Source organism: Seriola aureovittata, chromosome 4, assembly GCF_021018895.1.
Source record: "Seriola aureovittata isolate HTS-2021-v1 ecotype China chromosome 4, ASM2101889v1, whole genome shotgun sequence".
Taxonomy (NCBI): Eukaryota; Metazoa; Chordata; class Actinopteri; order Carangiformes; family Carangidae; genus Seriola; species Seriola aureovittata.
In genome coordinates, this window is record NC_079367.1 from 21,259,326 (window position 1) to 21,275,127 (window position 15,802).

A 15,802-nucleotide genomic window follows, 5' to 3' on the forward strand; every position below is an offset into this window, starting at 1 on the left:
ATATTTGGTAGCATTGCCTTTAAATTTAAGATGGGTCCACCGTCTCAGCTAATCTTCAGTAAGCTTCTCTCAGAACTGGTGGAACTGAGTCAGTTTTGTAGACCTCCTTTCTTGAAGACACCTTCTCACCTTCTGCACACACATTTTCAGTTTGTAGTGGTGAACGCTTTCAGGTAGTGAACACAGCCCTGGGATGACTCCTCCCCCAGCCAACCTCCTCATCAGGGCCAGGTTATAAAGGGCACCTGCTGGCTCCTTTCAGTCCCTTGCTGGTTCCTGTCAGTTGTTCCTGGCCGCATTGGCTGCAGGTACGTGGTAAAAACAAAAACATAATTTTACACCCACCAGTCATCTTGCCACTTACCTGTACTGCCTCTATTTTAGCGATGCCCATAGTGGGCCATTCATGCCCCATACCAGAGGTGATGAGTAGGACCCCTTTTTAAATTATAACTTCATACAGCATGGTGACCTAACTAATTCTGTTTCTTTTTAGATTAATCTGCTGTTGCTTTTCCTTAGTTTTGCCTGCCTGGTTTATTTTGCTTCACTGGTTTCATTTGTTTAGTCAACTGGGTTGTTTGTGGGTTGTTTAGTTCCTTGATTGTTCTTTGTTAATTCCTGGGTTGTTTAGTAGTCTAGTTATCTACCTGTGATTAGCTTTTCTTTGCAGTGGCTAGGCACCTCAGGTGAGGTCCCCCACCCTTTATGCATGCGAGTAAGAGAACTGGGACACATGTACTTCTGTTCTGTTTGCGGTGAGTTTTGCTGTGCTGCACCTGAGGTGAGTGAGTTGGAGCACCCCTGGGCACTCAGTAGTCTGCCTCTCCACCAGTGGCCTCTGCTCACTCTTTATTTGGTTAGTATGTTGGACTGGTTTTAGGTATTTGAATATTGATTATCTCTAGTAAATTTCTTGTAAATTTTAAGATCTTGTACCCCACCTTTTTTTATTATTATTTTTATTTTTTTATTAATGGTTTTGGAACAGTGGCTTTTTTCTTGCTGATCAGCCTTTCAGGTTAGTGTCAATATAGGACTCTTTTTACTGTGTATATACTGTACATGTACCTGATTCCTCAGGCATATTTTACAAGTTCCTTTGCTGTTCTGTGATTGATTTGCATTTTTTGCCCCACATCATGTTGGTCTCTGAGACAGAACACATCACCTTTCTGAGCAGTATGACACCTGCATGGTCCCATGGCATTTATACTTGCATGCCTTTGTTTGTACAGATCACTGCTGTATCTTTCAGGCATTGGCGATTTCTCCAAAGGATAAACCTGACTAAACTGAGAAGGAATTGGCTTCACTTGAGGTTTTAAATCGGTCAATAAATTGCTTAATTTCATCAACATACAGTATCATACAGCTATATGTATGCACATGCAGTTATTTCACACTATTTATTTCACATTATGCTCAGTCATAACTTTATCAGAACAGTGAAGTCCTGTATATGAGGAATAATACTTTCTTCAAAATAGCAATTATACAAAAGATCAACTAGTTAACTTTAACAATGTGTAATCTGAATTAATTCAGATTTTTCAAAATGCATTTTACAAAAAGAAAATTGACTTAAAGAAACAAGGAAAGCTATGCCCTGAAAATGATGCTGATGAGAGTGAACTCAAACAGTAAAGTTGTAGCTGTAAAATAAAACAATGAGCTAACAGACTAAGACTCAATAGCCCTGAGAACTGAAGAGGCAGGAGATAAGTCTGTGGGTTCATTACAAGTCACTTTTTAAATCACAAGTAGCCATATGATCCCTTGTTAATATAAAAAAAATGTTTATAGCAGTTTAAAGTATCTTTCTTTGAAGTCTAGATAGAAGTGCAGAAAGAAGTCAAAAGGACTGACAGCTAAACAATACTGCGGTCACTGAAGTAATAAAAATATAATGAGCCTACACTTTGTTCGCTGTCCAGTTGTCTTAATAGTAAAAGGGGTTGATGTGGCCTGTTAAACAGCAGTAAAATAAATCAGCTTTAAAATTAAAGGTTGCAAAATCACTATAGCTGTATAAGAGCCACTTTTTAAGCTTAAAAACCGAACAGGATTGGGATTTATATTAGGCTACTTGGCAAAATCCCAACTCTGCTTTTCTATCCCTGCATTGACCTGCAGCCTCCACCACGGAGCCCTGCTGGGGAAAGCCTTGTAATCCTCTGATGTTGCTCTATTTGGTTTTCAATGAGACCTTTGATTTTCAGACCCAGGAAGCCTCTAAAGATCTGACCAATGTCTCTTTTACTCTTTTCTCTAAAAGAAACTGAAATACTGGCAGGCTCATTTGCATCTGTTAAAGACTGAAATACAACACTAAACTCTCTAAACACATTTAGTTCAGCTGTGAATTCGGGCTTCAACACAAACTCAATTCATTTGCAGGTTTTTGAATAACAGAACACTTAGAAATGTGTTAAAGAACTTTTGGGCTAAAAACACAGTTTATATTTGTTGACCAATTAGTTATTATACTATGAGGCTTATTGCACTGGTTATGCTTTATAAGTCTTGTTGTTTGAAGTGTAAGTGTTTGATCAGGAAACACTGGGGTGATCTGTAGGTCAGTTTTAGATGATCTTGATTGATCTGTTTTATTCTTACGAGTTCTGCTAACCTTCCATGACAACATAGCTTATCAACTGAGCCAACTGATGTTTTGATCACACATAATTGACTTAAATCTAATTTCTGTTTTGCTCCCATGTTTATATACATTACGCATGCTGAATGTTAATGTAAATACAGCATAAAGTTAAAATTAGCTGCAACAGGCTGTTCTTTTACCAAACAGCCTGATGAAGGACATGTTTTCAGTATGATAACTTTCAGTATGATTATTTACATAATCACATAACTACTAACTTAATATTTACCCACACTGAGGAATCAATTTAATGCAAATGAACCGATTTAAAACCCAAAACATCCTTTGACCGCCATCACTTCCTGCCCTGCACCTCACCAAAGAGTAAATGATCTAGAGACCTTTCTCAGGATGGGATCACACCAGCCACGATGCCCGTCGTCATATTAATGCTCTGACCTGTTGGACCACAACCATCTTTGAACCCTTCATTTTGATCTCAACTACAAACCTGTAAAGATTTGTGACTGTATCTTACACAGTTGCGATGCAGTGACAAAATCTGACCACAGATTTCTTTAACACCTGCCAAAGTGCTCAGAACCACCCCTGTGGTAGTTCCTGCTGGACCGCATTTTGCAATGATGACACACACACGCTGGCCACACGCTGTAAATCAGACTTGATGTGTCCAGATGCCGGGCAGCTCTCATCTTCCAGGACGCTGAAGTAAAGAGAAGAACTCCAAACAGTCTTCAGGACAGTACTGATTCAATTTTATGAGATAAACATCATCTCTTCCACAACTGTCTGGTTTAGTGCAGCATCAAAGGATCAAAACATCCATCCTCTTAACCAGCATTAAAAACATGAGACACGTGTAATACTCATTTCCAGAAAGTCTTAAGAGTGAAAATGTTCTTGGCTGAGTAAGTTATTAATTGATATGTGACTTCCTCCTGTGAAAGTAACTTTGAAGAGGAGCACTCATACAGTTGATCACACGTATGCTCAAGGAAGGAATAATCAATCAGATATAGATTAACCTCACATCTGCCATATTGTACATTTAAAAGAAAAAAACCCCTCACACTGTGTATTCAGTGGTAAGTTATTCTGCAAGACTATACAGAATTGTAATAAAGTTTGTGTTAAATCTTTAAATTTAATATAACTAATGTGGGAAACTAATAACAATCCAATATATTTATGTTTAAATATGTAAATGGGGTGAAATAAGACAAAACTGGCTGAAATGGAAAACAAATTCTGCTGCAGGAAATGATATAATACAGAACTCATATAATGAGAATTTAGTACCACAGTATAAGGAATTAGCCTTTGCACATAAATCCCCACATTCATACAAACATAAGCACAAACCACTTTGCATTGTCTTTAAATTCAAGTTAACGCAGTTCATAAATAAAGCAAAAGTCTTAAAAGATGCAGCAGTGATGAAGTTATGTGTGAGAACAAGATGACAGATGAAGCCCCACAGAGAGAAACAGAGTGCAGAAGATGCTCTGTTAGAGAGTGAAACTATTTGTCTGCTGCTGTGATGGAAGTCGATCGATAGATTCAGTTCGGCCGAGGACTCGAGAGGTCAACACGAGAAGCGAGCTGACACACAGGGAAAATAGAGGAGCGGGACAAAGAGACAGAAAATGGAAGCTGCAGGGTGAATGTGGCCGTGTGTTTAAGAGCGCCAGAAGAAAGGATACTACATCAACTCCAGCTGAGGCCCAAGGGGTTAATGGATAAGACTACCCAGCAGGGGTCAAAGGTCAGGAGGCCACTCTCTGCCAGGGCTAATTGGTCACTGCGACCAGAGTTTACGCCGACCTTTCTATGGAGAAATACATACACATGTATGGAGCTGCTCTGACAGGAGTCTTCCATCAAAAGCCCTGATCAAGGAGGCCTCTGTTGTGTTCCTGCACAGTGATGGAGATCAGTCAGGCCTCCGTAGTAACAATCAGCACCCTTCACCGTACATTGACACCAGTACCACCTACAGTGACAGCCAAGCTGGACTCATGAAAAGATAGGTGCCTTTTGATCTCAAATTATTTTATTCAGTTCATTTCAACCCACTAGCATTCAGTTCTTAGGTTTAATATGATCTAATATGATGACATATCCTTTAGCTTACATTAATCTCTTTTTGAGTTTATTTCATTCACTGTGCAACAAGTATCAGATATAATTCCCTCTATATAATACACACAGGTTTTGTTTTTTAAGAATGTCACGGTAAAGAGAACAGTTTTGTTAATCAGGCAAACAAATAATACAGTATGTACCATAATTCATACACAAGGGAGTTTCAAAGTGCTTTATAGTTGAATTTTATAACAGTTTAGAAACAAACTCTATTAGTTTGAATTAAAGAAAGTGTAAACATGTAGGCTTACAAAATCTAAATATGGAGTAAATTGTGATATAAGATGAAAATAAAGACGTAAAACAGAATAAAAATGATAAACAACATTAGAGAGCAGTAGAAATAAACTGTTTTAAAGCATTATGACTATGAATGAATAATTGAATGAATCGATAGAGTGTATATTGTAATGTGGGTTTACAAAACACCAAATCTTCAGAATGACTCAACAACAATCCTACAAAAATAAAGAAAACTGATTTTGAATCTTCACTGTCAGATGACTTTCCAGTTTACAACAACATTCATAAATCACTGACAGAAACAGGTACTGTATCATATTGGGTACGTATGAATGAATAATAATTAAATAGAGGACCTGGCCTACTTTTCTGGGAGTTTGAGAAAAAGATAGTGAACACAGAAAAAGTAAAACCCCCATTCTAACGTTTGATCATCTGTACACTGGAATATATAAAATTATGGATTCAGGGACACATCTCTTTAGACCTTCTTTCAGCGACCAAAGAAGAACAATTATTAACAATTATTTCTCAACTGTGCAACTTCAAATCTTTGGCTTTCACTTTTGTTTTATTTGAACATTGTGTGTTCAAATAAAGACAAAAAGATTATTTGGTTGTATATCCTGCACATAAGGTAATCAAAACACATAAATAATAAATCATTCAGAGCCTTTATTCAGGTAAAAGTGCAAATGTCATTACTAAAAACACTCCAGTACAAGTAAAAGTCATATTATAACACAATATACAAGTATATTATTGGATGTTGTTACATAATATTCTAATTTGTGTAGCCAATTCATAAAACTAAATCAGTTTTACATCAACTGATACCAGCACAAGTCACATTAGAATAAGTGAAATTATGCTGAAGTTTGTGCAGGCAGTTTCAAATAATTAGTACACCACAGGATACCTAAGTAGTAAAGCACTGCATCATGTTTTATGTGCTCCTCATAAGTTAAACATGTAAAATCTCAATCTGAAAAGTAACTGGTAAATAAATCATGTAGTATAAACAAGCATTAAACTAAATATTAGGGCCATGTGAGGTGTTTCAGATGAAACTCTGCAGGGTAAAAGTGCAAGTCTGCTTTCACCAGAATGAGTCCAAATTCACTGTATTTGCATCTGAGGCTGAGAAACTGTAAGCATCCCTGGCTTAGAGGGATCCTGACAGATTGATGTTGTCATGCTGATGCTGTCACGGGCTTGATGCTGGATGGGTTAATGATTTATGAGGACTAGTGGGATGCCCAGAATGGGACCTGGGTTAATGTTCACCTTTCTCGCCAGACCTCCTCTGGGGGGCTGCCCACATCCAGTCCAGATCCAGCCGTCGAGAGGGGACCTGACTGACTGACTCACAGCAGGGAGGGAGCCCACACTCGGCTCTCAGAGGCCTGTGAATGGACTCAGAGAAGAGGAGGGGGCAGGAGACTGACGAGGCCTAATCGTCTTTTTAATGAGTCTCAATAGAAGCAATAAAGAGCAGCAGAAAATAATCCAAACACTTGTAATGAGCTAACATAAACAAACCAATCACAAGTGTGATAATTGAAGTCCCCTTCACTTAGAAATGTGTTTTGATCATTTGTTACATCACTTAGATGCTTGAGTTTCACTGCGCAGAGTTTCATACTAAAAGGCTGTTTTCACGTTCATCTGCTGAAGAAGGAGTTTCTCTTTGGTCATTAACTGGCAACAATTTGATATTTAATTAATCCTCTGATTAATTTTCTAAGCAAAAGCCAAACATTCACAAATAGCAGTTTCTCAAATGTGAATATTTTAGATTAGATAGGAATAGTTTTCGCTCTGTGGTAGTAATCTCAGTATCTTTGGGTTTGACTGTTGAAGATTTGAAGATGTTAATATGTTGTTTTTCTCCATTTTTATGACATTTTTATTTAAGAAAATAATTGACAAACATATTGATAATGACATGCCCGACATGTCCTGCAGCACTGCAGCCAGTTTAGAAAAACTAAAGTATTGAATCCAAGTACTCGAATGCCTGTTTATTAATTCAGTCTCTAGTTGTCTTGAGGTATATTGCAGCTTTCTTGTGTTATATTTTGTTAGATTGTCATATTCCCATGGAGGATTTTAGAAATACAGAGGTCAGGAGTCTTAATTCCCCGAGCACAAGACATTTTTATTTAGACACTTTTTTTTCTCCAAATGTTTTTACTTATTCAATTGATCTGTTTTAGCCACATTGCTATTCTGGTGGGGAAATACAAAATCTGTTAATTTCATTCTATTCTCTTTTTGTCTAAACTATTAAAGTTAAAGAATCTAGTCTACAATCTAAAAAACAACAAAATTAGCCGTTAAAATCCACTCTGTGTATTTTACTTTTAAGTGTAAAATATAAAGTTTCCTTCAAATTCCCAGAGACAAAAGACTGAAGACAAAACTTCAATTTCCTAAATAATAGCTCAGCCCTGTTGAGTGATACTTGCTGTGATTATACTGCAAGTGAATTTGGAATAATTTACTGTGAGATTGTAAAAAAATTAATTAAATCCTGAGGAAAAACCTCCCACACAGTGTCGTCACCACCTGCATAAAATACAGTAAAAACAATGCTTTTCTCCTCATGTGTTAAAATGAGTTTTTCTCCCAGTCATGAGTCACTCTGAGGCCTACATGGTTGCATTCGTCCCTCTGTCATGTATATGGACTCTGAATCATTGCTGCTGAATAGAGCTGAGGTGTAGGAAAGGTTGAGGGCAGACCAGGTGATGGATAGCAGTGGATCTTGTCATCTGACGCCTTACACTGCTCTCATTAAGCTGTAAATCTTTCACAACAACTCCCGCTAAGACAATGCCAGAGAGGCTTTTCCTTGTTGCTCCACCTTGTCATTGGTGTAACAATGAAACCGCCAACTGAATCACTTTTGTCCAGACTCACAATAGTCCTCAATACTTCAAGCAGCCAGTAAAAATGTTGGACAAGATGTCAGGTTATTAATGCAGCTACTGTCCAATACACCAAAAAACAAGAATATCAGTATAAATAACATATTGCTCATCAAGCAAATCAGAGATAATCATTTATTGACAAAATATGAAATCAGTGTCTTACACAGACAAGCTGTGTTAGTACAACAAGGAGTGGATCAGGTGACACTGATGATACTGATGGTCTATGTGCAACTTTAGGAATTACACTGTGTTGTATTTATCAAAGAATATACAGTGTATTTAGCATCATCTTGGCGCATAAATATTCAGCATTACAATCCTCTGGCACACTTAAACAATCTTAACAACACATGCATGTAATTCCAAAATGTTTATGGTACTTAAACAAAGATTGAATACAACCAAGTAAATTACAGGAAAGTGTCAATAAAATGACACAAAAGACTTCTTGAGTATTTACATTTCATATAATATTTGGTTGAATACTTTAGTTAACCTACAAATCACATATCTTTAATAATGCATTGGAACAATTAGATACAGAATATAAGATATTGTAATACGGTGTGGATAATTTTTTTGTAATTTTAAAGCTACTTTTAAGGTGGAAATGTTGTTCAAAAGGTTACGTGTGCTGCAGTGAACTATCACAGACCTTTAATATTTAGTTTACTGACACCATCTGTTGGGACGTGCAGAACACAGCTTTCTATCTTTATGATCCATGTCTAGTCACAGCAAGGAACAGGGTCCAGGGCATGAGCAAAGCAGCAAACAAGATGAATACTGACCTCTGCTGACTGAGGACATAGATGTGCTGGAAATTTGTTTCCCTGTGTTCTACCCCTCAGGTGGAACTAGATAACAAGGTATGTAATATATATCTGTTTAGGGTTAGTTAGGGTGAGGTTGAGTAAGGGGACAGACACCAACCAATATCAAACCCATGGCATACTCATGACCAACCATGGCTCGAGGGTGTCTTTCCTCCTGCTTATTCCCCTCTTACTACCACTATCCTTCTGCATGAAGGTGGCAGCACAAAAGGAAGAATATTATATGGGAGCAGGAGAGTTAGCAGTTTTTGAACTTTCTTTCATTATCATAAAAGCCCACATCCAAGGATGTAATAGTTCCATCTCAAAATTAATTGTGTTCAATAGGCACTTATGTGATTTATAATAAAACAAAGTTAAAATCAACTTTTATTTGAACACAGTAGCTACTCTCAAATGATTTCCATTTCATCTATTGGCTGTGGCTTTGAAAGGCAGAACATATCAACTAAAGAGAAATGAGTCACAAAGTGAAAAAGCTTAGTGTGGAGGTAAATTAATCAAGAGTGGCAACAGGACTGGGATAATGAAGCCAAAGGGAGACATTAACATTCAGTACAGAACAAGGTCGGGGTGACGGGGATCAATAATGTAATAAAAGGAAAGAATGAGTCACAGTGAGCAGAATGAGAACCGAACCTTAACAGCACACTTTTCATCAGAGGGAAACATCCCACAGTCTGTAGTGAGCATTGTCAGGAAGTACAACACATAGGATATACAGTGGAGTCCAAAAGTCTGCTCTTGTTACTGAGTGTGGTCACTCTCATAAACATAATATCAGAAACAATCCCTGTGCAATTACTCTTTAACACTAAAGCACCCTCTGTGTCCACAAATCACATTCATATTAATTTAAAACTCATACTGTGAAATAACACGTACATATCATCCTTCTCGTGGCTAATACAAGCGGGCCTTACAACTGTAGGCTACATAGATGTGTATACATGCACATACTGTACATAACCATCTACTGTATGTATATAAACAAACTAATTACATTACGCTTTTGATATTCATTTCAGCACTCCTTGCACCTGTCCATACTGCACCACTTGATTCCTTGTTTACAGACATATCTTTTTCTTAACTATATGTATATGAGTGTCTATTTCGTCTCACCTACTGGTTTGTGTAGTAGCCATATGTTTATTCGTTTAGCTTTGTTGTCCTTGTTTTCACTGTATGTGCATGTTTATCTTCCTGAGCATTTATTGTTATTGGTAATATGTACTATGTATGTACATTGAGAGCCACTACAAACCAGAGTCAAATTCCTTGTATGCACAAACATACTGGGCCAACAAAGTTGATTCTGACATTGACGAGAACCAAAACCAGAAGGTGGCAGTAATGCAACGTTAAAGATGCCAGCTGCTGTAAAACACCAAAAAAGAAGAAGAGGAAGGAGAAGTTTGAGGAACAGTAACGATGTTAGTAAATAAATGTAAAGGGCCTACAGAGAGCTGTCCCTGACAGACAAAGCTCAGGGCTGTAAAATCCCAATTCTCCAGCCAGAGCGCTGTGCCCTGGAGGCAAGAGTAGGGCTGTAAACTGCCAAAATTTACCAGGCAGAGAGTTGTGCCTGAGACGCTGAACCCAGGGCTGTAAACTCAATTTTTTTTCAGGCAGAGAACTGTGCCTGAGAGACCAAACTCAAGGCTGTAAACTCCCACTACACTGGGCAGAGAGCTGTGCCCGAGAGGCTCAATTCAGGGCTAAAGAGCTGTGCCTGTGAAACCAAACTCAGGGCTGTGAACTCCCAACGCACCCCTCGTCACTGCTGACATCATCCTCCTACTAGTGACCACTGATATCAAGATGGCGCTGCGGCCAGGATCTGGAGGAGGCAGCAGGTATTTTAGTCTTTTAAAATTAACTCTGTCCCGAAAAATATAATATTTTCGTGAAGTAGCCACCTCTGAAAGCCGTTTAGCCTCACATTTAGCGCACAGGAGGGACCCCAAAGACGGCGCTGACGGCTGTTTTTGTAGTCGAGGCTTGATGTGTTGAGATGAGATGGCTGGTTGTCAGGTGTCACAGCTAACGTTAGCTAGCTGTTCCTGCTTCTGCCTATCAAAGTGGATAACAAAAACGCCATAATGTTAATAGAATTAACGCATTCAACGTGTTAAACCCCGTCGTGCTGTCTGCAAAAGTTATTATCTCTGGAGCTTTCCGGATCCAGTGATAAAACCATGATATTTATTGAAAATAAATGCACACAACTCTCTTCCAGATAGGCCTGTGGACGGCTGATAGTGTTGATATCTGGCCTTATTAGCTTCGATTTTCTCACTAAAATATGTCTGTTTATTTAATATTGTGTTGGTACACTGTAGTATTTAAGAAGGTGAAGCAGATGGCACATGAAGATCTTACAAAAAGCTGCTAAATTAGTTAATATTTTCTCTTCCAACCCCAGCTGCTTTCCCCTTTCTGGATTCAGACTGTTCTGCTGTATATGTCCTCTATAGTTCCTCAATAATCAATTCCGTCACTCGTGCATCTTTCATATTTCCAGCCAATAAGAAGCTGCTAGTGTCCAGGTGATGTTCAGGTATCTTATCAAAGCAGTAGGATAATGGTCTGCAGAGGAGATGAAAAGGCCAGCCTCATGATTTTTTCATAAGCTGAGCTGGAGCTGCTTGAATAATAAATATGCTCTGGCTACAAGCAGACTAGCCAGGTGATACTGATCCGACAGGTGAAACCAAAGCCCTCAAGACTGTGTAATTGAGCTTGGGCAGCAAGAAAAAGCAATGGGAAGGCAGATGTGATGAGAGGAGCTGGATATAGTTCTGTTTTATATGATAACCATTTTGCTAATGTCTGATATTGACTTGTGCTACATATCTCTTGACTAAAGTCAGTTTTGTTTGCTTGATGATGGTTTGTAGATTGTCAATCCTCTTCTCAAGTAAAGTGGGAGTTCAGTGGGAAAATTTGACCTAATTTATCAGACAAACAGGGTCAGTGATATGACTATAGGAGGAAATAAAATATATCATTGCTACTAAAGATTATCGTCATTGTTGATTTATAAATTATGTTCTTGATAAATAGTTTGGTCTATTAAAAATGACAAAATGGTGAAAAACACCCATTACAATAGCCTAGAATCCAAGATGACATTTTCTACTGTCTTATTTTGCTGATCAACTGTCCAACACCCAAATATTAAAATGAAAGTAATATGAAACCAAGAAAGTCTGTTGGAAAATAGTGAAATATGTCTGTTATAATTCACCACAGCCCAACAAAATATATTCAGATGTTTTATTTGACCAAAAGTCCAAAACATCAACAACATGTATGACAAAGAAAAACATCAAATCACCATAATGAGACTTGCATTTTTGCTTGAGAAATTACTACAACAATTCATCATTATCAAAATAGTTGAGAATTCATTTTTAGTTTATCAACTAATGGATTCATTTAGTAATCGTTGCAACTCTACAATATATGCCATCAGATGGTTTTTCTGTACTGTTAATAAGGCAACAGCTATCACTGTAATCTCTCTGGTTGTATCAGACAGTTGTGGGCTATGTTGCAATAAAAAATTTTTTTTACCTCAGAAAATGTACTATATCGTGATAATAATGGAGTTATTTACAAAAACACTGGTTTGATACCATATTTTGTTGATTTTTGAAGTGAAAAGAAATAAATACAACCCCTGCAGTAAACGTTTAGCCTTTTTTTAAAATTTGAATGCACTGTTACTTTTTATCTCATGTACTTAAAAATGAAAAATGAAAAACATTGAACAGTAATTGTGGCATAATTAAATGTATGGACATGTGGCTAAATAAGTACTTGCAGCACTAATAAAGCAGAGTTGAAGATTTGAAGAAAGGCAAATCTTTTTAATGTTTGTTTGCTGCAGGGAGTTTTACTTCTTTTCACATCCAAAATCAGCAAAATGTGTATAATGAAAAAAACTTTACATACAACTCTATATTGATGCACTGCGATGATGATGATTTTCTCCATATTGGCCACTCCAAGCCAAGTACTGCTTTTGATAAGGCCTTAAATTTAAGAGTAGCTCTGTTAAAAAGATGATTATTATTTATTATTTATTATGTCTGCCAGGGGCATCTGTTATCTTTAGCACATTCAAATCCCTTTTCATCTTTTTGTAAGCTTTTCAATATAAAGGATATGAATTAAGGACTGTTTTGGATAGTTTTGGTGCACTGTTTTTTTACTGCCAGACATGATAATTCAGCACTAATAGAGTAAAATGTGTCAGGAGTGCCAGAGTGGAAAGCCAGGAGGTGGAGCAGTGGTGCAGCTTAAAATACCTGCTTCACAGCTGAGGCGTTTGGAGTAAATGTGTCAGTGTAATGGATAGATATAAAGAAGCCAAGTTGTTAAGTCAAAGTTGCAGTGGATGTAGTTTCCCCATGTGAGACTGTGACAGAGATGCATAATATCAATATGATGAGGTGATGATGGCCCTATGTAAAATTCTCTTTCTTCAACAGGCCATGTGATTACATCTTTCATCAGACAGCTGACCTCCTGAATGTCAGATGATGTCCTATTGTAGTATCCCATTAGTCAAGAGTGTCTTACTGTTGCCTGTTCATGGAGAATTGTGGACATGATTAATACATTTATTGTATGTTATGACAGCCAGAGCTGAATTTATGTCGGGTCACAATGTTAATAGACGACTTAATTTGTCTTTGCCATCTTAATCTGTGGTAACAGGAGAGGGGCCTTTGGGTCCAATACCTCTGGTGGACTTCAAAGGACCCCAATTAATAAAGGGTCCCTGGCCACATGAGTGACTAAAATGATCCAAATTAGACCTGCTACAATTAGTCGATTAACTGATTAGTTGATTAACAGAAAAATAATGTAAACATTATCTGGTTCCAGTTTCTCAAATCAAAGAATTCAATACTTTTCTCTTCATACACAATAGAAAACTGAATATCTTTGGGGTTTTTGACTCTTGGCAAAACAAGACATATGAAGACATCACCTTGAATGGGAAATTGCAAAAGGCATTTTTCAATTTTTTCTGACATTAACAATTTATTGATTAATTGAGAAAATAATCACTAATCATCTGAGGTATGTCAAATCCAAATCAGATCTTGTTTCGCGTTTAGGCTTTTAATGTATTTAATTAATAAATATTCATTATTGATTAGTCTGCTTATTATCTTCTTGATTAATGATTAAGTCAGTAAAATGTCAAAAAAGTGAAAAATGCTTATATTTTCCCAGAGTCCACACAGTCCGAAGCCTAAAGATATTTGTTCATTATCATAAATGACAAAGAAAAACATGAAAATACTTTCATTTTAGAAGCTGGAAACAGCAAATGTGAATGAGTATTTAACAATAATTAATATATAATTTAATTTTTTTTTTTTAAATGCTTGCTAATTACCTTTCTTTTGATCGACTCATCAATTAAGCGACTTATTAAATGCCAAAAGATGTGAAAAATGCTGGTTAGAGTTTCTCAGAACTCCACGTGACGTCTTCTTATTGTTTGTTTTTTTTGTCTGTCAAAGATATTCAGTTAATGATATGAAATAGAAAAACAGCAAATAATTGCATTTTTGTGTTTGGTAATGTTTTACTTGATAAATCACTTAAATGATAAATAGATGGGCAAAATTATTGATCATCAAGCAGGACATTAATTGTGAACTGATGAACTAATTGTTTCAGTGATAGCCTCTCAATCTGCGTAGGTTTGTAAACGAGTACTTGTCATATCTACAGTAGCAGTTTCAGAATAAGCCCAAAGTAATTTTAGGGCGAGTGTTGGCGTCCTCTGTGATGATGACATTGACTGAAACTCCTGACCCTACCTTCTGTCTCCCAGCTTTCCCAGCAGTTTGATGATAGCTGTTGGATGATTACAGGTCTTTTACAAGCCACTGGCCTGCCTGGCGGCCACAGCTGCTATCACTGCTTATCTCCTTCTATGTTAATCTGCTCAGCCATGACCTGTTATTTGCTGCAGGATAGTGGGCAGCAGTGCCTTAGTGCTCCTGTAAAAGCTTTTTAAGCTGCAAATCTTACAGGGAGCAGATGTGAAAAACCCTACAAGTCAAGCGTCATCATTGAAGATAAAAACCCAGTCATACATCAGTGCTCTGTGAAGGGTAACCTCTGCGTCTTTGTCTTTTAAATTATGATTTAGCAAAATAAATCTAAATCACTATTGCGTTTAAATACTCAGAATATTATCTGAATCATGAGTGATGCTCCTGTAAAGGTTTTCATATAATCTCATTCAATTAGAGCTGAAACAATTAGTCAATTAATCGTTTTGTCCATCACCTATTTTGATCAATTATTCGTTAAAAAGGGAAAAAAATCTACACATTCTCAGGTTCCAGCTTCTCAAATAATAGGATTTGCTACTTATCTTTGTGATACATTATAATGACTTTGGGTTTTGGACTTTCGATCAGACAAATCAAGACATTTGAAGACATCACTTTAGATTAGAAGTTGTTGTGGGTTTATTCTCTTTTCTTTTTAACATTCATACACCAAACAACTAATTGATGAATCAAAAAATAATTAGAAGATTAATAGATAATGAAAATAATCCTCAGTTGAGTCTCTATATTAAACACTAAAACCAAGAAAATTTCTCTTTAGTTTTCAGGCTGGTCAATTTTGGATCTATATTTGTAGAAAAGAAGCCATATGCATAAAATGTGTGTGCAGCCCTGCATTGAATATACGAAGCTGCCATCCTGTATCAGAAGTCTTTATTTATTTACCACCACCAGTGCACATAAATTGACATTAGTATAATGTCAGTGTGCCAGTAGCAGCAGCAAACCTAAGGCATGTTGAAATAAAAGGCAGACAAACAATAACGCACACTACAGTAGTTCTGTGGATTACAGCCTTATTCTGGCATAGCATTACTGAACTGAAATGTCCTGTCTCACTTTTTTGGTCCACTTGGGGCAGTGGAAACAACGCTGCTATATTATCATTTAATACAGGTGATA

At 37.1% G+C, this 15,802-nt stretch overlaps 1 protein-coding gene across 14 annotated transcripts in view; it reads left to right on the forward strand.

Moving 5' to 3' along the window:
• Positions 1 to 10,595: 10,595 nt before the first annotated feature.
• synrg (synergin, gamma) overlaps positions 10,596 to 15,802 on the forward strand; it is a 53,259-nt gene continuing 48,052 nt past the window's right edge. For all 14 annotated transcript variants that reach the window (XM_056373511.1, XM_056373517.1, XM_056373519.1 and 11 more), the window contains exon 1: positions 10,596 to 10,645. In XM_056373511.1, coding sequence (XP_056229486.1) covers positions 10,611 to 10,645 — 35 coding nt within the window. In that variant the 5' untranslated portion in view covers positions 10,596 to 10,610. The remainder of the gene's footprint in view (positions 10,646 to 15,802) is intronic.